Below are 24,763 nucleotides of genomic sequence, written 5' to 3'. Positions count from 1 at the left end.
CTGCCACACACTCAAATATAAGTTCCATGAGGAGCTTATTGAATGGTGCCGGACACAGAGAAGGCTCTGCAAGAAGAAAACAAAAAAAATTGAATGAATTAACTTAGCAGTCAGCATGAGAAATGAGAAATGTATACAAAACAAAATGACATGCAAGTGAGGGCACTGGATATGAATCTGTGGTTACAATAGAATCTTTCTTTGAGAAGCGTAGTGGAATCCTAGAGGGCAGGGCACAGGGAATAAAAGCCTTTTCGTTTGTATGGAAGACCTTCCTCTTCAGCTTCTGGGCTCCCTTGCCGAAGGTAACGTGGGGCTGAGGTAGTGTTTATCTTCACATAGTTTAGTTAAGCTAAATTGAGGCTGCAGGATTGCTTTTACTTGATGATCTCAAAGTACAGGATACCATTAGGCTAGCTTTTCCATTCTTCAGTCTGTCATAAATTTTCATTAGGAAATCTCGTGTCACTTTTATGGAAGAATATATTGCTCCTTCTTTCCCTGATTTGTCATTCTTTCTTGATTCATAAAGCCCTTTCCTAAAGATCTACTTCATTATCATTTCTAGCATGCTTTGTGTTGGGTTCTAAATCCCACATGAAACACAGTTTTATATCAAGAAAGAAATTGAAGCTGAAAAACTAACAAATCTTTAACTCCAAGTTCTGTTTTTAGGCTGCTAGACCACAACCACCATTGGGGTGACATAATTTTGCATTTACTGCAACATTGGTTTAAAGAACCTGCCAGGGGGTACATCAAGTGCATGTGACTGCCGCCTTGCAGTGTTTGCTGCTGCAGGTGGTGGTGGTGTGCTGGAGAAACCAGAACGGAGCATGCAGGCGCACAACATCCTCAGCAAATGGGAAGTCAGTGTCCTGTTCTTTGGAACAGGAACTCATGTCAAGTTTTCAGGAATGACACATGACAAGCCAGATACTTAGAATTTTGAAACTGTGTATGATCAGATGCACAATGATCTCCTTAGGAAGGACAGAATAGCATTTTACATATGTTGGACAGAAGTAAGAGAATCAAGTCCTGGCCAGAAAGTCTCCAGAACTGTAAAGATCTGTTTGATCTGATCCTCACCTGTGAAGAGAGAGTGACCAACCCACCAGATGGTTGAAGATCTCAATTCCAGAGAGCAGGAGACCTGCTAGCCAGTGTGCAATGTGGACATCCAGGGCAGCCATGGAGAGGCCACCCTGGGGCGTTCATCTGTGAACTATGCCGGTGCATTCAGCACATGGAAAACATGAAGAATTAGACTGATGAGCTGTTGCAGGAGTTGGAGAAGAGCCACAGGGCTTTCGTGAACGTAGTCTGCTTCGACTGACCTGCCTGGCCTGGTGCCCAGTGGGCTGCGCACCCTTTTGAACCCATCTTCTTGAGCTTCCTCATGTTAATGCTTTTTCCTTTCTGATATTTGTGTTTGCTTTTAGGTATTCTGCCAGTGGATAGTAGTAGTACCCAAATAAACTGTACATATGAAATGAGAAGATGGACACAAATGCCACATTAAAAACATCAAGTTTTTTCTATCTTATGAGTGGGATATTGATTATAAAGTTTTTTTTTCTTTAACCAAAAATGAAAACAACGGTTTATAGTATATTTCCCCCCATATGTCTGTGTCTTTCTTTGTAGTTTCTTTCCCTTCCCCCCAAAAGTTGCTGGAATGTACAAATAACCAGAATAAAGCAGTGGGCTTTATCTTATTAGGAAAAATAAAAAATGAAAAAAATAAAGAAGCTGTTGGACTTGAAGGGTGCAGGCAAGACTCCCCTCCCCCACCCCCATTCTCCATTTAAACCAGCTCTGAAGATTCAGCCTTCCCTACAAAATCTTGGTCAGCTCTCATAATTTCAGATAATTCTCTTTTTTTTTTTTTAGGTTTATTTATTTTGAGAGAGAGACAGTGTGAGTGGGGGAGAGGCAGAGAGAGGGAGAGAGAGAGAATCCCAAGCAGGCTGTCAGCACAGCAGGGCTCCAACCCACAAAGCCATGAGACTGTGACCTGAACCAAAACCAAGAGTTGAACGCTTAACCAACTGAGCCACCCAGGCACCCCTCAGATAATTCTTAGATAGGGAAAAATCTAATCCACATTAGAAGTTCCACATTTGAGATAGTATTGCTCCTTAAAGGGGCAGGAACCCTTTAAATCCAGGCTAGTTTCTTCCTGTAGGATTGTACTGTGTTCAAGTCCCACCTACCTCCACATCAGCTTGAGGGCAGCTCACTCCTGGGACTGCATCCCTCTCTCCTGCCCTTCACTCCCTTGGCTCTTCCGTCTCTGGCTGATGTAGCCACAGCCTTTTCCTTTTAGCATTTTCAAAGTGAGACAACAATCCCCACATACCCCCAAATTTCAAGCTCTACAAGTGATTCTCTTGAAAATCTTTCATGTGAGGCACAAGCACTCCCATGTTGTCTCATGCGTGTGGGCTAGGGGAAGGGAATGCATAACAACACAGGGAACAGACCTCACCACCTGCTTCTTCAACCTCAGTGAATTTTTCATCAACTCATATACTCTGGAGGAAGATACCTTAGGGCTGACAGAACTGGTTTCTCAATTTTTTTTTTTTTTTTTTTTTTTTGGTTTCTCAATGTTTTAACATGCTCAGAAAAGCACATGCCTTTAGAGCAAGGGAAGTACTTGACATATGTTATACAAACAATAGAGACCTCAGCTGAACCTGAGAGTCTTCCCACCTGTCATTTTGACAAATTTTTTCATCTATTTGTTTACCATGCCCAACTGTCCATCTTCATTTCACTTATAGACCCTGAAATCTTACAAGAAAGACTCTGTCTAGGTAATAGATGATTGAACCAGAGATGGACTCCTGACCTTCATGACCAATCCAAAGACTGGTCCAAGCTGGTTCTCTCCTGAGAACTTGAACTGAGACTTACAAGCCTGCAGTAAGATGGTGGTGGGCACTTCAACTGAAAGTTATTCAGAGTCAGGAGTGAGAGTCCTAATGGGCAAACTGAAGATGAGTAAGAAGAAGGAAGCATGAGAAGATGGGAGAGCATGTACCAGAGAGGATGAGAGAGCAGTGTCTGGTTCCTTTCCATTTCCCCAGGGGGGCATTGTACCATACTTTTTGCATTTGTTTCTGTAAGATTCTCTTAGGCTCTTTTTGTTGTTGTTGTTGTTTATTTATTTATTTTTGAGACAGAGCAAGCTAGAGGGCTTGCATGATTGGGGGGAGGGCCAGAGAGAGAAGGAAGAGAGAGAATCACAAGGAAGCTCTTTGCTGTTGGCACAGAGCCTGCCCTGGGGCTTGATCTCATGAACCATGCTCTCATGACCTGAGCAGAAATCAAGAGTCAGATGCTTAACCAACTGAGCCACCCAGATGCCACTCTTATGTTCTTTTTTTTATAGCTCTCACTTTCTTTTTAGCTGCTTGAATGAGAAATGTCTATTCTTGCAAACAGGTAAACAGACTAGCATCATAAATTTGTAAAAAAGTTATTATTATTTTTTTTAATTTGCCCCTTCTTTTTATTGGGTGGTTGTATTTCTCATTGAATTTTGAGAGTTCTTTGTAAATTCTGGATTCAAATCCTTTATCAGATACGTGATTTGCAGATATTCTCGCCTAGTTTGTGGATTGTATTTTCATTTTCTTAAAGGTGTCTTTGAAAGATAAGTTTTGAATTTTGATGAAGCCAAATTAATCCATTTGTGTGTGTGTGTGTGTGTGTGTGTGTGTGTGTGTGTGTGTGTGTTTTAATGAATAGTGCATTTGGTGTTGTAAGCAAAGCAATCTTTGTTTAAACTGAAGTCACAAAGATTTGCTGCTAAGCTTTCTTGTAGAAGTTTTATAGTTTTATTACATTTTACATTTAGGTCCACGATTAATGTTTGGTTAATTTTTCAACATAGTGCAAGGTTCTTTTTTGGGGGGGATGGGGCACATTAATATCCAATTGTTTCAGTACCATTTATTGAGAAGATTCCACCCAATTGTCTCTGAGACTTTGTCAGAAAATCAGTTAACTATATATGTGTGACTCTAATCTATTTCATTGCATGTGATTATCATTATGGTTTGACTACTTTCTATTTTTCCAACCCATTGTTGTTCTTTGGTTCTTTCTTGCCTTCTTATAAGGCAAATAGAATAATTTTAGTATTTTGTAATTTATTTATCATCTTTCTAGCTATATCTCTTTGTATTAAAAAAAAGTTATTTTCCTTATGGCATGCTTTCTCTTCCTACTTCAATATTAGACCACAGGGGATATCTTGAATTTAGAACCATACCCTAATCCTCCACTATTCAAAGTGCTGTCTGAGGACCAATAGTCTGGGAATCACTGGCATTGTGTTAGAATCTTAGCCTACACCCCAGACCTACTGAATCAGAATCTGCATTTTAATGGGATCCCAGGTGATTTCATATGCATTTTACAACTTGAGAAGCTCAACTGTAATCTACTCTACACATTTAGTCAAATCAATCTTCCTAAAATACTGCTTTCATCATGTCCCTAGAATTTTAAATAGTTCTTCATTGCTCTCAGAACAAGTCAAATGCCCCAGCCTGACATTTAAGTAAATGTACGTAGTACATTTAGTGAAATGGACCTAATCTACTGAATTTTTCCTGTATGGATTTCCTACTCCAGCTAAATTTGTCTACTCTATTATTCTTCATATATGCAAAGTATTCATAGTCTTTGCTCATGGCATATGCCTATCTGGAACTTTCATTCCCATCTCCCTACACATCCATCCTTCAAAAACCCATTCAGTTTTGGGACATCTGGGTGGCTCAGTTGGTTAAGTGTCTGACTCTTATTTCAACTCTGGTCATGACCTCATGGTTCTTGAGATGGAGCCCAGGTTGAGCTCTGTGCTAACAGCACAGAGCCTGTTTGGAATTCTCTCTCTCCTTCTTCCTCTCCCCTTCTGTCTCTCAAAAAATAAATAGATAAACATTAAAAAATATCCATTCAATTTCCACATCTGTTTGGAGGGTCCTGCTGCTGACCTTGGTTCCCTTGTTGTTTTAGCCTCTGAACCTCTTAACTGGCTATTCCAGTACCTTTTTAAAAATTTTATTTTAATTTTGTTTTTAATTTTATTTTAGTTTATAACCTCCTCAACCACTAAAGCGTATTATAACACAGTGCATAAAGTAGGATTTTCATTCATTAGTTACATCCATAATTATTTTAAAAAATTGTTTTAATTCTATAAATTGTTAATTTATAGAGTTCTAATTTCTTTGATCAGGCAGGAGTTAAAGCCAAACAGAAAGAAACTGAAAGCAATGTGTTCATGTGCTTCTGTATTTGGAGGTGAATTTTCATCACATTCTGAGAGTGCAGTTACTTCAGGGACATTTTATCCCCCATAATTATATAAAAACATGTCATATATAAATGAATTTCATAAAAGTAAAGGTTCTAATGGATCTCTTAAAAATATGCCTAAGATAGGGGCACCTTGGTGGATCAGTCAGTCAGTTAAGCGTCCGACTTCAGCTCAGGTCATGATCTCACTGTGAGTTGGAGCCCTGTGTCAGGCTCTGTGCTGACAGCTCAACAGCTCGGAGCCTGGAGCCTGCTTCAGATTCTATGTCTCCCTCTCTCTCTGCCCCTCCCCTGCTCACACTTCTGTCTCTATCTCTCTAAAAAATAAATAAACATTTTTAAAAATTCAAAAAAGATATTATTGCAATTGATGTTATATATACACACGGTTTAGGAGTCAGTTGCTCTGTAATTCTTCTTATGAAAAATAGTATTCCTCCCTGTCCCCAGTATGCATTCTTAGTCCTTGAGTTTTAGCTGAGTGAGAAAGTGTAGATGCCTCATGTACTACTATGTTAAGTCTACATGTGGGTTAGGTGATTGGTGATGAGCAAGAAGAGTACCAGTTATGAGTGGGCTCCCATCTGTAATCCATTTTCACTCTCCCCTCCTTTAGATCCAAGCTGGTAAGGAGAAGGAGATTTGAGATGGGCCTGTGCTGGGACCTAACAACTGAAGAGTATGGCTCTTTCTCTTTTTTGGTAGCTACATAAACATCTGCCTAGATGTAGACCAGTAGTTCTCAAACCTGTGTGTGCGTCAGTATCCCCTGGATGGTTGTCTCTGGGCCCCACTCCCAGAGTTTCTTATTCAGGAAGTCTGAGGTAAGAATTTGCATTTCTAACAGATTCCCAGATGATATTGATGCATTCAAAGATTACATCTGAGAACAACTAGTGTAGTGGGGAAACATCAAAATGGTCCAGTAAGTATGAAATGTTAGTGCAGGCCACATTTCAGATCTCTTTTCCTCTGAAGATGTGAAAATTGTAATCATTAGTTCTAATAAATGTTTTTAAATGAACAAAGACTTTGCACCCTTTGTTTAAATAGAATTGTTTATGGTTCTTGCTCTTTATTTCAAGCATTTGCAAACATCAATCACTGTCTGAGAAAATATTTTTAGTTTTATTTTTTAAAATTTGTGAATGCCAGGGCACCTGGCTAATTCAGTAGGTTAAGCATCTGACTCTGGATTTTGGCTCAGGTCATGATTTCACGTTTGGTGAGATTGAGCTCTGCATCGGGCTCTGTGCTGACAGTGCAGATCCTGCTTGGGATTCTCTTTCTCTCTCCTTCTGCCCTTCTTCCCCACTCTTACACTCTTTCTCTAAAATTAAAAAAAAAAATTAAAATAAAAAAAATACTATTTGTGAATGACAAAGAAATATGTTTTGTTTTCATGTGGTGATGAAATTAATAAAAATGCTAGAAGTACTCTGTAGATTGCTTTCACCTTGTATTCTCTTTGATTGTTTTGAACAAACTAATATTTTACTCACTATTAATTGGTCACATTATCATTTTGACATTGATGTTTTTTTTTCTTTTAAAATTTTTGAGTTTATTCACTCAGAGAGAGAGAGAGAGAGAGGGCACAAACATAGGAGGGGCAGAGAGAGAGGGAGAGAGAATCTCACGCAGGCTCTGCATTGTCAGCGAAAAGCCTGATGTGGGCTTGAACTTATGAACCATGAGATCATGACATGAGCCGAAGTCACTTAACCAACTGAGCCACCTAGGTGCCCCTTGATATTGAGTTTTTTGTGTGTATGCTGTGTTTTATATTTATGTGTTTTTCTCCCTTTTAAACAAAGATTATGTTGATACTGAGTAAGCTGACCTCCAATTACTTCCTGAAGAATGGAGTCTACCAAAATCCAGAGTCAGATGCTTAATGGACTGAGCCATCCAGGTGCCCCTTATGACACCTAATAATGTTTCCTAATAACATTTTCTGTAGCTAACTTTATTGTAAGAATACAATGTATAACACATGTAATACAAAATATGTCTTAATTAACTATGTTATCAGTTAAGTTTCTGGTCAATAATAGGCTATTAGTAGTTAAGTTTTGGGGGAGTCAGAAATTATATACAGATTTTTGACTGCCCAGGGATGGGCACCCATAAGCCCCATGTTGTTCAAGGATCAACTGTATTTATGTCAGTTATCTATTATTACCTAAAACACGGGTCTGTAAACAGGGGCCTGTAGGCCAAATGTGTTCCAAAAACTGGTTTTGTAACTAAAATTTTATTGGAATGCAGGTAAGCTCATTCATTTAAGTACTGTCTAAGGCTACTTACATACTACAGTACAAGAGCTGATTCGTTGTGACAGAATCCATGCGACCAACAGAGCCTGAAATGTTTACTGTTTGAAACTTTACAGAGAATATTTGTCCACCTCTGGCCTAAAATAAGAGCTCTTATTTGTTTCTAATTTTACAGACATGAAACTCTTTTTTGAATAGCATTTATTTTGGCAATTTTTACTTCGTTAAGGTAGACATGATTTTTTAAAAATACCAACTATCGTGTGAGTTCAAGAATGGCAAATAAGTTGAGTGATCACATGTTCACATGTCATTTTGTCCTAAATAAAATGTGGGTGTATTTAAAATAACCATACTGATTTTATTAGGAGATTCACAAATAGGCTCTGAAACACCAGAGTGGGAGTCTGAAAAATGTTTGAGCAACAGTACCATTGTTGAAATACACATACAGGCTCCCAAGGGATCATTCTTTTAAATCAAAAATTGGTTAGCTTATCTTTATTGCCTACTCTACCTTCTTTTAAGGTTGATTCTGAATAAAAATGTCTATATGATTCTAAAACAGCTGGAAAAATAAATTAAACATGACCTGGAGTCATGGAGTACAAAAGAAGTTGTTTGATAGAACTTTGTTTTTAACATCGGAGTTCTGCTGGTGTTAAACATATAATCCTAAATTTAGTTGAACTATCTGAGAAACTTTTAATAAATATTTCATAGTTTAAAAAACATGTTATATTTCACAGACTGTTCTGTGAAGATAGTCACATTTAAGTGCTCAGGCAACATACTTTGGCTAACCTCCAGCCACTGAGCAAAATAAAAAAAAAATAAAAAAAAAACAACTTGACCAATAGAGAAATTCATATCAACTTACCAGTGCTATTACTGATCTTGCTTTCCCCCACAACTTTCTATTCTGCTAATTTCAAATGTATAGTATAGGAAAGTCATAAAAATAATATGACTCATTCATCTCTTCATCTTGATTCACCAACTTTTAGCATTTTACCATTTACAAGTTTTACTGCTTTCTCTCCTCCCTCCCTCACTTCCTTCATCTTGTTTCACCAGTTCTCTCTCTTTTTTTTTTTAAGTTTATTTATTTGAGAGAGAGAGAGAGCAGAGACAGAGATAGAGACAGAGACAGAGAAAATCCCAAGCAGGCCCCACTCCACCAGCACAGAGCCCAATGCAGAGCTTGATCTCACAACCCTGAGATCATGACCTGAACCAAAATCAAGAGTCGGATGCTCAGCCAACTGAGCCACCCAGGTGTTCCCTTGATTTACCAGTTCTCTTGATCTTCATCTTGATTCACCAATTTTTAAAATTTTTGCCACACTTGCTGTTCCCTCTCCTCCCTCCCTCTCTACCCTCCTTCCTTCCTTCTTTCCTTCCTTCCTACTTTCCTTCCTTCCTTCCTTCCTTCTTTCCTTCCTTCCTTCCTTCCTTCCTTCTAAAATTATTCCTTCCTTTTTTCTTTTGCTGAGTCATGTGAGAATAAGTTGTGGACATCATGACGCTTTACCCCTAAATATTTTAGCACGCCTAACCTAAGAACATTATTTCAAGATTTTCAGGATTTTCCAAGTGACAATGCTTTTTTACTTTTGTTATCTTTGTGATTGATGATACCATTTTACATTGTATGTATGTATGTGTGAGAGTACATATTTTATTATCCTTGGGTAATTACCTAGGAGTGGAATTGCTGGATCTGTGGAAAGTGTGTTTAACTTGTAAGAAGTTGCTCATTTGTTTTTAGAGCAACTGTATCATTCCCATAATCAATGTTTGAGAATTTCAGTTGCTCTATATCCACACAAACACTTGACTTTCCCATCTTTTACATTTTAACCATTCTGATGTGTTTGTAGTGGTATTACATTATGGCTTCATTTGCGTCTGCCTTATGATTGAAGATGTTTATAATATTTTCATGGACTTGTTGCATTTATACACTTTTTTTTTCTGGATGCTGTGTCTATTTTTAAGTGTTTTGCCCATAGGGGTGGCGTGGGTGGCTCAAGCAGTTAAACATCTGACTTTGGCTCAGGTCATGATCTCACAGTTCATGGGTTTGAGCCCCACATTCGAGCCTGCTTTAGAGACTGTCTCCGTCTCTCTCTCTCTGCCCCTCCCCTGCTTGCACTCTGTCTCTCTCTCTCTCAAAAAATAATAAATATTTGAGAAAAAATTTAAAAAATGGTTAGCCCATAAAAATGCAAACCTTTTTGTTTTAGAATAATTTTTGATTTACAGAAAAATTGCAAAGATTTTGTTCCCTTATGCCCTTGCACCTAGTTTATCCTATTATTAATATCTTATATTAGCCTGGTACATTTATTATAATTGATGAAATATTACTACATTATTATTAACAAAAGTCCATATTTTATTAAAATTTCCTTAGGTTTTGCCTTTTTCTGTTTCAGAATCTCATCTAGGATATCAGATTACATTTAGTTATTATATATTTTTATTTTTATTTATTTATTTTTAATGTTTATTTATTTTTGAGAGACAGCATGAACAGGGAAAGGGCAGAGAGACAGGGAGACACAGAATTTGAAGCAGGCTCCAGGCTCCAAGCTGTCAGCACAGAGCCTGATGCAGGGCTTGAACTCACAAACTGTGAGATCATGACCTGAGCCAAAGTCGGATGTCTAACCAAATGAGCCACCCAGATGCCCCTATAATTACATCTCTTTAATAGCTCCTCATGGTTATGACAGCTTCTCAGACTTTTTTTGTTTTTGATGACCTTGACAGTTTTGAGGAGTACTCATCAGGTATTTTGTAAAATGCCCCTTAATTGGGATTTGTCTGATGTTTTTCTTTTGTTTAGACTGGGATTATGGGTTTCAGGGAGGAAAACCACATAGGTAAAGTGCCATTTCATCATATCCCATCAAGAGTACATACTATCAACATGACTTATCACTGTTGATGTTGACCTTAATAACCTGGCTGGTGGAATGTTTGTCAGGTTTATTACATTTTATTTTTTTCAAAATGCATTTTGTGTTTTTGACATTTATACATCTTTCTAAAGTAATGTGTTTCTAAAACATTATAGCTTACTGTAATACTCCTAACTTCATTGTGTCCTTCAGTAGAAATATAAAACAGTTTAACCAAGTTAAATTTTGATGCTCTCCAACTTCCTTTTTCTTTAATAAGCCATTATGAATGCCAATTCTGTGCCAACCTTGTGTGCCATAACAGTGACCACAAGTAGTCTATGTTCTCAAAAAAACTCATTGTCCAGGGAGTGCCTGGAGAGGTAAAGAGAAAATTGCAATGTAGTGTGATGTATGCTATAATAGAGGAAATTTCAGGATGCTCTGGAGGGATGCCACATCTTATTGGTGTGTCAGGGGAGGCTTTCTAGAGGAATCAGTTCTAAGCAGAGGCATGAATGAAAAGGAACTAGCCAGGTAAAGCTGGAGAGAGGATAAAGAAGAGTTCCAGGCCAAGAAAGTGACTTCTTGCTCAAAGACCAATAAGTGAGAAACCATTGTATGAATTGGATAGTCAGGTAGTTTATGAGGATTCAAGCCCAAGACAAGCTGATTAGTGAGAATGTTGGCTGGAGAGATGAAGGGAGTTCAGAGCACAAAAACATTACAGGTCACATTAAAGAGTTTGGACCAGTGCTTGTCTGTAGGGAGTGGGGATGGGGAAGGTCAGTGCTGTCTCCACTGTTTCAAAATTTGTAGTTTTTTGCTTCTAATGTAATCATGGCCAAGCATTTTTTAAAAGTGACCTAATGTTGTTTAGGTTATTTTTATTTCTCCTTTATATTAAAGTTTGAGTGTTAAAATTATTTTTAAAATTGTGTATGTAGATCCTTTATTTTCTCTAGGGATTAGCTTTCAGAATAATGAGGGGATGATGATGAAAATTATTTGTTATATAAAATTTTGCCAAATAAAGTTGACAACTACTGCTGTAGACTATGCTGAAGTCAATGAAGAGTGTCTGTAAGCATTTAAGCAGGGAGTAACATGATCAGATCTGCATTTTGGGAAGATCCTTCTGGCTGTAATGTGGAGAACAGATTGGAAGGAGCCATCTGGGAATCTGGAGACCAGCTGGATGGCTACTGTAGGAACTCAGGTGAGAAATGATGGTGGCCTTCATGAAGTAAGATATTGGTCATGGCGATATAAAGAACATAAGGATTTTTCCCTTCTGGATTCTGTAAAGAGTTGGCTTTATTTTCCAGTATATTTGCTTTCCAGACCAAAAGAATGTTTTAAATTTCAAGCATCCTGAAAACTAATGGGGAAATATTTTACAGCAGAGACATTCCCCATATTTCTCAAGTTATATCAATAGTGAAATGTTTAAGATCCCAGACCTTGGAGAAACTGCTTGCTTTCTCTAGGCCACAATTTCTTCATCAGCACAATAGGGGTATTAATTTTACCTACCGTGCTGTAATTCAATAAGCATAGATATTCTCTTCACCCACTCATTAGACCAACCCTGACTCTAGCCAAAAATAATTTCAAGATCAAATTGCACAGTTATCTTTCAAGTAGTGGTATTGAATTTTTACTCAGCTACATGGTCACAATTTGCTCCATTTGGGATAAATTTTAGACAATTCTAGGATTGGAATGGCTGACCACGATCAGTGAGCATAGAAAAGAGTGAAACTTATCTGTGGGCACCAGGCTTTAACCTGATGGCAGATGTCTTTGTAATTTGTTTTTGTCCTTTGAGGCCATGGAAAAGGACTTCCAAGGATTTGTGAATGAGGAAATAAGAATGTCCTCTGAAAATAAACTGTAGGATCATAGCAGAAAAATGTATAATTACATGAAAGAAACAGACTGATTTGAGCCAGCAAAAATACCAATAACCTGACTGATAATATATTATAGATCTAAAGATATCAGTCAAAAAGGTATTGATTGGCCTTTAATTCTTAGATAAAGAAACATATAAGCAAAACCGGCAGTACTCATCCAAGTGCAAAGTAAAGGAAAAGTCTTAGCTTGAATGTGTCTGGTTCTGATAGAGATGGATGCAGGGGTGACAGCCAATGGATTACTGAGGATTTTGATTCTGTTTGTAATATAATTTCAGCTGAGATTGATGCTGTAACAGTTATTATAAGTAGTTCTTATTATTTCTTCTCTTCTTTTTCCCTGGGAATAGGACCCTTTACTTTTCACTGGGCACAAATTCACCCAGAATAAGGACTATACTTCCTAGCTTCCTTTAAAACTAGGTGTGCCCATATTGCCAAGTACTTGTCTATGAGATACAAACTGAATGGTGTGTACGATTTTCAATAACTTTGTTTTTTATATAGAAAAGGCATGCTTTCCTCTATTTTCTCTTTCTTCCTTTTGGTTAGAAGGTGTATGTGATGGCTGGAGATTAAGCAGCTATCTTGAACCATGATGTTGAAACCATGTGTTGAGGATGGCAGAACAAGATAGAGGAAGCCTGGGTATCTGGTAATGGTGGATTTGCTATATAAGTCTTGGATTGTTGAATCTGGACTTATGAGAGATCATAACTTGCTCAAGTATACCTTGTTCAAGCTACTGATATTTAGGGAGTTCTACTCCTTATAGCTGAACCTAATTCTAACTAGTACAGATGCCTCAGACTCAGTATTAATTTCCTTTTGGTGCTACGATGAATTATCACTCTTCCCAATGGCTTTGAATAGTGCAAATTTGTTCTCTTGCAGTTCTGGAGGTCAGGAATCCACAATGAGTCTTACTGGGCTGGAATCGAAGTGTCAGCAATGCTGTATTTTTCCTAGAGGCTTCAGAGGGAAATGCATTTCCTTGCCCTTCCAGAGGTCCTTCTTCACTGATTTCTAGATCATTCACTTAAAAGGACTTAATCAAAGAGGGATCCCTGGCTGGCTCAGTCAGAGTGTATGACTCTTGATCTTGAGGTTGTGGGTTTGAGCCTCATGTTGGGGGTAGCGATTACTCAAAAATAAAATCTTTTTCTTTTAAAAAGGACTTTATCAAAGGTATGTGATGTAATCTTGTCTCTTGGGAGATAATTTAATAGACACTAAGGTTGTTTTATTTTTAAAATAATTACTAATAATACTCTGACATTGTAATAATAAATACAGCCTAATTTTAGTTAATTAATGAAATAAGTGAATAAAACATGGTAAAATTGAAATCAGGGTGCTTTTTAAACAAATGATCCTAATGTAACACTTAAGCAAAATGGTTACCTGTGATCATTATCAGCAGATAAGATGATAGACATATTAATTACTGTAAGAAACCTGAAGATTCTTTCAAGAATATTAAGGTGATTTAGAGTTAAGCAGATTCTTTTCATCAAGTACATTAAGCAGATTGGGGCAAACATTTCCCCAGGATGTAATAATCTCCAAAACTTTCTCTGCCACACAATGAAATGACCACAACTTAATATTTAGTGTTTCCAGTGCCTTCCCTTACATAAGACAAATTAAAGCATAAAGTAGGAAAAACAAGCTAGATTTATTGAGACAACCCTGGATCATTACTTCCTGGAAGGTGGGGGGTCAGATTTATTCTTACTTCTGAACCACCTGGTTCAAACATTTATTCTATGTCCACAGGTTGGAACGCCCTTCTTGTTGACCTAGTAAACACCTCTTTATTCTCCAAGATTCATATTAAATATCACTTTCTCTGTGAAGGCTTCCTTGACCCTAAGGGTATATTGACCCTTCCCACCTTCTGTGCTACCATTGCACACTCTGTAGTTTTTGTAGATGTCCTTTCTGTTATATGCAAGCTTCTTGAGGGCAGGGATATAAATATATATGAAAATTTAGTTTACTTAATATTGCACTTACTTTAATACTATACTGGGCACTATTCCAAACATTCCATAAATATTCAGTCATTTCATTCCCATAACTGTCCCATGAGGTATATTATTACCCCCATTTTATAAATGAGGAACCTGAAGTATAACATTAAGTAATTTAACTTTATTCATCTCTATTTCACTACTACCTAAAGCTGATGTTTTGTATAAGTTAGGCATTCATTCATTCAATAAATAGTTATCCAATACTCCATATATCTCAGGTACTCTTCTAGGTGCTAGGATACAGCAGTGAATGAAAGTGACATAAACCCTTCCCTTGTGGAACTCATATTCTGGTTGGTAGATATAAGAAAAAAAAAAAGTGGGGAGGGTAAGTAAAATAAATCTATGTTTTGGTAGATGGCAATAAATTTTACAGGAAAAAAATAAAACAGGGAGGTACTTAGGGGTTGCAATTTTATTTTGTTTTATTTTTAGCTTATAAACAATAGAGATTTATTTCTCACAGTTCTGGAGGCTGGAAGTCTAAGATGAGGAGTCTGAAGATTCAGTGGGGAGAGTGGTGGTGGTGGGATGGTGAGGGCCTACTTCCTGGTTCATAGCTGGGGCCTCACATGGTGGAAGGGCTGGGAGTCATGATTTGTGTGTGTATATATATATATATATACCAAAATTAGCCAGACTAGCCAAAATTAGTCAGATGCTTATATAAATATATATATATTTATATATATAATTTTATTATAAGGAATTGGCTCACATGATTATGGGGCAGAGAAGTTCCAAGATCTGCAGTTGGAAAGCTGGAGATGTAGCAGACCAGTAGTATAGTTCCAGCCTGAGTCTGAAAGCCTGAGAACCAGGAGAGCTGATGATGCAAGTTCCAGTCCAAGGGCAGAAGACAAGTTCCACAGTCAGGCAGGCAAAGTTCCTTGTTACTCCAGCCTTTTTGTTCTATTCAGGTCTTTAATTAATAGGATGAGGCCCCTCCATATTTGGTAGGCCAGTCTGCTTAGTCAATCTACTGATTCAGATGTTCATCTCATTCAGAACCATCCTCACAGATACATCTGGAATAACATGTGACCAAACGCCTGGGCATCCTGGGATCTAGTCAAGTTGATACATAAATGGACAGTCACAGAGGGTAAACAGGGAAGGGCTCACTGAGAAGGTAACATCTGAGGAAGGGAGATGAACGAGTCATGTCTGAAGGAAGAACATCCCAGGAACAGTGAATACAAAGGTCTGGGGGTCCCTGGAAAGGCCAAGGAACAGCAAAAGATGGGGAGAATGCTGCCTGAATGAGGCAGGCAAGGAAGGAAAAAGCAAGGGATGAAGTTGGAGAGGGAATGAACAGGAAACAAAGCATGTAGGACTTTAAAGGAGTTTTAGGAATTAAGCTTTTACTAAAAACATCATTGGAGTGTTTTTGAGCAGAGGAGTGACCCTCTTTGATTTGTGTTTTATCAGTATCACTCTGGCTTCTGCACTGAGTAGGGTCTGAATAGTGTCAAAGATGGAAGCTGGAGACAGTTGGGAAGCTCCTGCAACTAATTTAGGTGAGTGATAGCAGTGGTAGTAGTAGAAATAGTGAGAAGTGGCCACATTCTGGACACATGTTGAAGGTTAAGCTGACAGATCAGATCTGGAGTGTGACAGAAAGAGAGGCATCAAGGATCAAAACCTCAAGGTTTTGGCTTGAGAAACTGGGGAAGAGTAGAAGAGAAACCGTTTTGTGGTAGGGTGGCAGGAAGATATCATGAGTTCAGTTTTGGACTTGTTAAATTTGAGATGTCTATTAATCATCCCAGTGGAGATATTAAAGAGGCAGCTGGATATGTGAGCCTGGAGTTCAGGGAATGCAGGCTGGACACAGCTACAATAAATGGTATTTAAAGCCATGAGACTGGATGAGACCAAATAAGTGAGTGAAGATAGAAAGGGGAAGAGGTCCAAGGACTGGATCTTGGAATACTTCAAGTTTTGGATATCAAAAAGATGAAGAGAATCTAACAAAGAAGACTGGAAAGAACTGCCAGGGAGATAAGAGGAAAACTAGGTTAAGTCTGCTTCCAAAGCCAGGTGGAAAAGTGACTCAAGAATGAGAGAGTGATCATATTCTGCTCATTGATCAATTAAGGTGAAGATGGAGACTTGGCCATTGGATATAGCCATAGGGAAGTCAAGGTGACCTTGATAAGGACAGTTTGAAGCAGATTGGATAAATATCTGATTGGATTAGGTTTAAGAGAAAATGGGAAGATATTAGAGATGATGAATATAGACAACCTGTAGGAAGAAAGAAATGAGAGTAGTAGCTGGAGGAAGAAGCTGGGGTTAAGAGAAGGTTTTTCAAAGGTGGGAGAAATAATGTCTGTAAGTTGATGGAAAAGATCCAGTAAAAAGAAAGAATTGAGAAGATAATTACTAGAGTGATCTCCTTGAGTAGGTGAGAGTAAGTGGTATCTAGTGTACAAGTAGAGAAAGTGGCCTTTTCTAGGGGCACAAAGTGCTTACTTCCATAGGAAAGAAACCGAGGATGTGGCACTGATGCGGGTAGTGGGTGTTTGTGGGGGCTCTCTTCTGATTCATTCTATTTTCTTAGTGAAATCAAAAGCAAGGCCATCGACAGGGAATGAAAATGGGCGGTGAGTGGGTATGTGAGGTTTGCAGAACAGAGAAGGTATAAAATATATCCTGGGTGAGTGGGAGACTAAAAGGACTAGGGAAACAGTTTGATTGCTGGCAGCATTAAGGGTCTATTTGAGATTTATGATCATAATTCAAGTGGGATCTCTCAGCATAGTTTGGTTCTTTGCCAGCCACATTTAGCATGCACAGAAGGCACTATGGGAAACAGTACCTTTAATAAGGGTCATTATTTTTTGTTTTTGTTTTTGAGAGAGAGAGAGAGCATGTGAGCAGGGGAGAGGGACCGAGGAGCAGAGGAAGAGAGAGAATCTTAAGCAGGCTCCATGCTAAGTGCAGAGCCTGACTCAGGGCTTAATCCCATGACCCTGGGATCATGACCTGAGCCAAAGTCAAGAGTCAGACGCTCAAATGATTGAGCCATGCGGGAGCCCCAAGGGTCATTGTTTAATCAAGTGAGGATCTCGAAGTGTCATAGGGGTCAAGGGAGCTGAGGGCACATGTAATGTAATATAAATGAATTTAATCTGAGTAAAAAAAAGAATGCATGCATGCGTGAATGAATTGTTCCCCATTTTTAGAAATAATTTCTTTCTTGCTTTTATTTTTTTTTAAGTTTATTTGTTTTGAGAGAGAGAGAGAAAGAGAGCACTTGCAAGCAGGGGAGGAGCAGAGAGAGAGGGAGAAAGAGAATCAGAAGAAGCCTGAAGTGGGGCTCCATCTCACCAGCCTTGAGATCATGACCTGAGCCAAAATTAGTCAGATGCTTAACTGACTGAGCCACCCAGGTGCCTGTCCCCATTTGGAATGTTTTTCCTCTTCTATGCATTGATTTATCATATGTGATTTTTAAAAAAATTTTTTTAAACGTTTATTCATTTTGAGAGACAGAGAGAGACAAAGCATGAGCAGGGGAGAGGCAGAGAGAGAGGGAGACACAGAATCTAAAGCAGGCTCCAGGCTCTGAGCTGTCAGCACAGAGCCTGACGTGGGGCTCCAACTCACGGATGTGAGATCATGACCTGAGCTGAAGTTGGACGTTCAACCGAGTGAGCCATGCAAGCGCCCATCTTTTTTTTCTTTTAAGTTCATTTATTTATTTTGAGAGAGGGTGCACACATTCAAGTGGGAGAGATGGGGAGAGAGAGAGTCCCAAGCAGGCTCCTACTGTCAATGCACAGCCCGGTACAGGGCTCGAACTCGTGACCCGAAAGATCATGACCTGAGCTGAAATCAAGAGTCAGACGCTCAACCGACTGAGTCACCCAGGCGCCCCTAACACACTTGATTCTTTTTTTTTTTTTTTAAATTTTTTTTTTCAACGTTTTTTATTTTATTTTTGGGACAGAGAGAGACAGAGCATGAACGGGGGAGGGGCAGAGAGAGAGGGAGACACAGAATCGGAAACAGGCTTCAGGCTCCGAGCCATCAGCCCAGAGCCTGACGCGGGGCTCGAACTCACGGACCGCGAGATCGTGACCTGGCTGAAGTCGGACGCTTAACCGACTGCGCCACCCAGGCGCCCCTAACACACTTGATTCTTAATGGCCCACGTAAGAACTGTACAGTCCAGAAACCAGGCATGGGGTTAAGTTAGTAAACACGTTGGATGAGAATAATTGAAGAGGGGCAAATATTATGTCATAGGTCATGGTGAAGAGGGATTTTGTTACTTAAGTTTTCCCTTAGATTGTTTAGAATTCATCTTCTATTCAAATATTAGTTTATTCTGGCAGCAAAACACTGTCCTCTGGTAAATGCTAGAGAGTGACTCACAGAAGTTTCCACAAACATACGTTGTTTTTTTTGTTTTGTTTTGTTTTGTTTTGTTTTTCCTTTTTCTTTTTGGCCAGAACTCAGCATCTTTATAAGTGCCTGAAAAATGTTTGGAATCCTCATTAGGAGTGTATATCAAGAGGCATGATGGTGAGGGGACTCTTATTTCCTTTGGGTCCCTGTTTGCCTCCAATTTTGTAGCCAGCAGGCAGAAATGAGGCAAATATTAGTACCTGTCTGTGGCTAGGGAAAAAGTGTTTATAATGCTTCCTTTAATCTGAGCTCAGGGTCAGAGAGAACCAAGGTACAAGTCCAACCAGCCTTTCTTAGCAACCTACCACATTGACAAACTCATCATTGTCCTCTCCCTAGATTTTAAATATGGCACAAAATAAATGTTCTTTCTCCTTCACTTTATATACGTAGTATGGCCCCTCCCTGACCAAAGCCTTGTTATTCTTTTTTTTTTGATATCAATTTCTTTATTATAAACAATTATTCAAAAGATATATGTATTATACCAATTATTTAAACATTTCTCTTTGTTGTTGTTGCTTGAACATTTCCTTTTTTTTTTTTTAATATGAAATTTATTGTCAGATTGGTTTCCATACAACACCCAGTGCTCATCCCAACATGGTCAGAGACCTTGGTGACTATTGAGCGTGTATGTGCACTATATTAAAACTAGTGGCCTAAAAATAGTTGTGTACAAGTCGAAGATGCAACGTTGGTCGAAATTCAGGCTTGCCAGCCCTAGAACTCTTAGCCTGGGAGAATGGCAAGCATATCTTGCCCTGTTAGCTGGAAATCCTAACCAAGGGAGAATCCAAAGGAACCCAATACACAGGCACTTCTAGTCACAACAGTGGTTCTCTACAGGGACAGTCCCATCATTTAGGAGGTGTTCTGGGAATCATGGGTACATTTTTGATTGAATGTGAAGGCATGCTAACTGGTATTTGGTGGCTAGGAGCCAGGATTGACAGATGTGTGGGACAGTTCCATAGAACAAAGAGATTATCCTGCCTGTCTTTCACATGTCCTTCAGGGCAATGATGTGGGTGAAAAACCTATTTATAGTTATTTGAACATAGACCCCAACTCTAATTTTATTTCTTCTTTATGTCGCACATAGAACATTTATGTTAATTTTAAGAAGGTTTTTCTGTGTGATGGTAGGTTGTATCACAGATGAATTTCATTTCAGGACAGTGAAGGAGGTGTTTCATTATAAAAAGGGATAGGGGTCTTTTATGATTGACAACTACCGTTCTATTTTTTTGAGTTTATTTATTTACTTTGAGAGACAGGGAGAGGGAGGAGCAGGGTGAGAGGGAGAGAGAGAGAAACACGAGATCATGACCTGAGCTGAAGTCAGATGCTTAACTGACTGAGGCATTGAGGCACCCTAACAACTACTGTTCTAGATATTTGATTGTGCCTTATCTTTTCCATGGCAAATTCACAAATTATCTACAATCTCATCCAATCTTAGGCATAAGCGGTAGGGAGGCATCAATCTCAGGAGCCCACATTTAAATCTTAAAGTATGAAGAATCTCAGTTGGGGGCTGCTTCCATCTGCCTTACCCCATATTAGAAAGAAATTAAAGATAGGAACAGCCAAGATTTCTTGTGGAAAAGGAAATCATAGTGAAGTTATGTGAGGATGGGAGAGTCTGGGGTTAGACATCAAATTAGGTGGATATGTTTGCCAGGGGCGGAGATCATGCTTTCTCTGTCTTCTAGCCTTCCACCTCCAAACTCTACCCATCCTAGATAAACACACACAACCCACTGCTGTTCCTGAAAATGTAAAGTGCATGTCCCTGTTCCTCCATACACACTGCAAACAGACTTCCTTTGTTCTCAGGATGTGTGCTGGACAGTAGAAGGTTTACACGAAAACATGCCATCCACCAAGCTCCAGACATTCCATTTGAATGAAGGTGCCAAGTGAAAGGTTTGGAAAGATCTTCAAAAGAAGATCCAGAGAGGTAAAGTGTTCATTAATCAGGACCCTACAATTATAAGGATCTGAGGCCTTTTCCCATCATTAGGTTGAAGCAGCTGCAAATAATCACAGTGGGAAAAAGCAGTGCATGACACCGTGATGTTATATGCTTAAAATTGCAGTGGGAAATGGCAAAGTGACTTTTTTAAAGACAGAAACAGACTAAAAGGGAGGTTTTAGAGACCAACCAAAGAGAAGGCTTGATCTTCAAAACTTAGAAAATTATGGGATATTTTCTGCTGTTGAGCATAATGTGAGATCTCAGCAAGTAAAAGAATTGACTGAGAAACATGTGTTGTTTGTCTCCAGACTGGATATGTGTCTCTCATGAATCTCTGCAAGACCCCTTACAATGGACTTGTGGTTTGGAACAAATAGGTAGTGAATTAGGCTGAGGTATGGAGACAAAGGACATGATGGAGGAAAGTGATATGGTTAAGAGGAGGGCAAGCTTCATGGGTATGTAACCTGTGTTTACAAGGGCTCCACACTTGGTTTGATGCCCTGCTGTCACCATTTTGAAATTATTAACAATTTTTGAACAGGGACCCCACATTTTCATTTTATACTGGGCCCTTCAAATTATGTAACCAGTTCTGGTGAAGAGAGAGAACCTCTAAATCTCTCTCAGAGGATTTGGTTCAAATCCAAACTCCACCAGTAGCTAGCTTTATGATCTTGGGCTACTTATTCAACCTCTTAATCTGTAAAATAGGAGCCATAATGGTACCATCTCCTAAATAGGTAGAAGATGAACAGAAGACTAAAGAAAGACTAAAAGAAACAATATGTTGTGAAGACAAAAAAAAAAAAAAAGCAATATGACAGTATTCAGTCGATATTATTAGTGTTATTATTAATGACAAAGATCTGGAGGACATTGCAAAGGCACCAAGGCACCAAGCAGTGCTGGGGTAGAATTGTTTTCTAAACTCATTCTTTCTAACACATTTGTGTTCTGGTTGTGTGTGTATTGATGTCACCATCCCTGTGGCAAGACAGGCCAAGATAATTTTCTTAATTGCAGGCTTCACTGACACATTTTGTGCCAGAATCAAAGGAGAGTAGGTGTTATTTCAGATCTGTGAATCATCACACACACTCCTTCATCACATATTTCTTATAGATTTAAAGAGTTTAACTCTAACCAAGATAATGGAGACATTATTTTAGAATGTAGAAATATGCCCATATAAAGGCAACTTGCTATTGAAAATACTTCCTTCGCTGTGTGGGCCTGCCAAGTCATTTTATTTGCCATACAGTTATTTAATGCAATGTTCTCAACCAAAGGAGGTGCAAGTCAAAAAAAAATCACCAGACCCATTTTGCTAGGACTACAAATTAATTATTACCTTGTCATGAGTAAATTGATTGTATTGTATTAGAATATAGTTTGGGCTTAGTGAGGAATGAAATGTGGAAGTAAGGCCAAGTGGAAGCATTTTCTTCCATTTGACTGAATACCCCCTATTAATTCCTTGCTTATTACTATAATTAAAAGTAGTCTTTGGCAGTATGTGCCCTTTTAAAATTATTTCTGAAGTTTAGAACAAATTTTTTAAATGTGAAATGGATTTTTTTTAAAAAGGTTTTAATGTATTATATATGTCATGAGTATTCCAGTTAGTGGAAATACCTCGGCTACCATATTGTGATAAGGAACTTTCCTCCAAAGAGTTGAGTCATAATTCTGAAAGAAAACTCTCCAGTTGCTAGGAAGACAAAATTGCCCATGTGATATGGGAAGTGAATTCTTTCTCCCAACCAAGGCTAGTTCCATGGTTACATGTGAAGGTAAAATTGCTCTCCCATCACTTTCTAAACATTTTAACTTTGGGCTTTACTACATCATTCAACATAATCTGATAAATGCAGCATTATGGATTTGGAGATGACTCTCCCTAATTTTGTATACTACTTAAAAAAATGTTTTTATTATAGTAGAACTATATAACATAAAATTTACCATCACAGCCATTTTTAAAAAATATTTATTTAAGTAATCTCCACAGCCAATATGGGGTTCAAACTCACAACCCTGAGATCAAGAGTCGCATAATCTACCAAATGAGCCAGCCAGGGCCCCCCAGTCACAACCACTTTTAAGTGTATAGTTTCAGTGGCGTTAAGTACATTCACATGTATTGTGTTTATTTAGGGGACTTCAGTGCCTAAATCTGCCAAATCGTTGCCACTTGTAAATTGACACTTAGAAAAGGAAGTGACAGACTTGAAATTGACAGTTGAGTGCACCTTTGCAATTTATGAGAGAGCACCCCACACCAGGCAAGGGTGGGTGCAACTCAGGGCTCAAGAAACAAGAGGGGACCAGGACAGAGGTTTTTGGAGATTACAGATGGGTTGACCTCTGTCCTGAGGTAGGTTAGAAATAGTGAATTTAGTGCTGTCCTTGGTCCTTTGTAAATCTTCCCAACAAATTACAAGATTGCCTTGCCTCCTCAGATATTTGCCTTTATACATTTTTCCCCCCTAACTTTATTTATTTATTTTGAGAGAGAGAAAGAACATTCACATTCGAGAAAGGGAGGGGTGGAGAGAGAGGGAGAGAGAATCCCAAGCAGGCTCCCTGCTGTTAGCACAGAGCCCAATGTTCATAAACCTGGGAGATCATGACTTGAGCTGAAACCAAGAGCCGGACACTTAACTGACTGAGCCTCCCAGGTGCTCCTAAATTGTTTCTTTTTATCCCCATAGTTTTATTCTTTCCCTCTATTGGTTTTCTATCCACACATAAACTACTGTCTTTCATTTTAATAAAGCAGAGAAACCAAACCAACCAACTGAACAAACCCTCTCTTGTCAAAATCCTCCTTTGTTAGCCCCACATTCTTCTTATTTTTTATGTGTGTTTTTTTTCCTTTCAAAGCTATATAAGCCAATATGGACGTGTTTTAAAGCATCAAATTATCTTCCAAGGCATTTGACAAAAAACAACAGTTTCTGCCTTTCTCCTGCTTCTTACTCCCCAAGAAACAGCCACTTTCCACTCTTGTAATAATATATATTTTTTAAAAATTCATCTTCACAACTCCAAATCATACTCTTGTTCAAAATTTTCCAGCTTTGGCTTTTAGGAGCTCTTTCAGAATGGCTCATGTGTCACTTTTGTTATTTGAGCGCTTCCTCACTTTCTGGCACTATACTTAATTTTCTCCAAGCTCATCTTGTATTTTCCTTGCCTGAGCCCTAGAATCCGCCATCTCTCCAAGTAGCTCTGGTTCCTTCTACTGGAGAATGGTTTTTAGAAACCAAGATCTGAGGGTGCCTGGGTGGCTCAGTCGGTTAAGCGTCCGACTTCGGCTCAGGTCATGATCTCGCGGTCCGTGAGTTCAAGCCCCGCGTCGGGCTCTGTGCTGACAGCTCAGAGCGTGGAGCCTGTTTCAGATTCTGTGTCTCCCTCTCTCTGACCCTCCCCCGTTCATGCTCTGTCTCTCTCTGTCTCAAAAATAAATAAACGTTAAAAAAAAAAAAAGTTAAAAAAAAAAAAAGAAAGAAAGAAACCAAGATCTGGACACAGGTGTGCTCATTGCTGTTGGTGGGAAAGGAAGACCCTGCTTTTAGTCTTTCTCAGTGGACACAGTGAGGGAATGTATGCATGTATTCCTATGTATATACACATATCTATACCTATCTACCCTCTATCCATTGTATGTTAAATGAAACATGAGCTCGTACTGATGTCTGCAGCTCTAAGTTGGTATTACAGTATTTATTCTAGCTTCTCCCCTTGTTTATTTGTAACTTTTTCCTTTACCTGTGAAGAACCTGCCTCCTATTATCAATTTTTTAAAATTGTTTTTTCCCGCCCTAGTATAGATGTGAGGTACTTTTAGAATTATTAACCTGTA

At 38.7% G+C, this 24,763-nt stretch overlaps 1 protein-coding gene and 1 pseudogene across 2 annotated transcripts in view; both read left to right on the top strand.

Annotated features, from left to right (window-relative positions):
- ACYP2 (acylphosphatase 2) overlaps positions 1 to 24,763 on the top strand; it is a 282,564-nt gene that overhangs the window by 26,318 nt on the left and 231,483 nt on the right. For both annotated transcript variants that reach the window (XM_058684108.1, XM_058684107.1), the window contains one exon: positions 7,161 to 7,258. In XM_058684108.1, coding sequence (XP_058540091.1) covers positions 7,207 to 7,258 — 52 coding nt within the window. In that variant the 5' untranslated portion in view covers positions 7,161 to 7,206. The remainder of the gene's footprint in view (positions 1 to 7,160; positions 7,259 to 24,763) is intronic.
- LOC131485096 (RNA polymerase II subunit A C-terminal domain phosphatase SSU72-like) lies at positions 714 to 4,648 on the top strand (annotated as a pseudogene).

The sequence above is a fragment of the Neofelis nebulosa genome, chromosome 9 (assembly GCF_028018385.1).
Source record: "Neofelis nebulosa isolate mNeoNeb1 chromosome 9, mNeoNeb1.pri, whole genome shotgun sequence".
Taxonomy (NCBI): Eukaryota; Metazoa; Chordata; class Mammalia; order Carnivora; family Felidae; genus Neofelis; species Neofelis nebulosa.
This window is presented reverse-complemented; position numbering and strand designations above follow the sequence as displayed.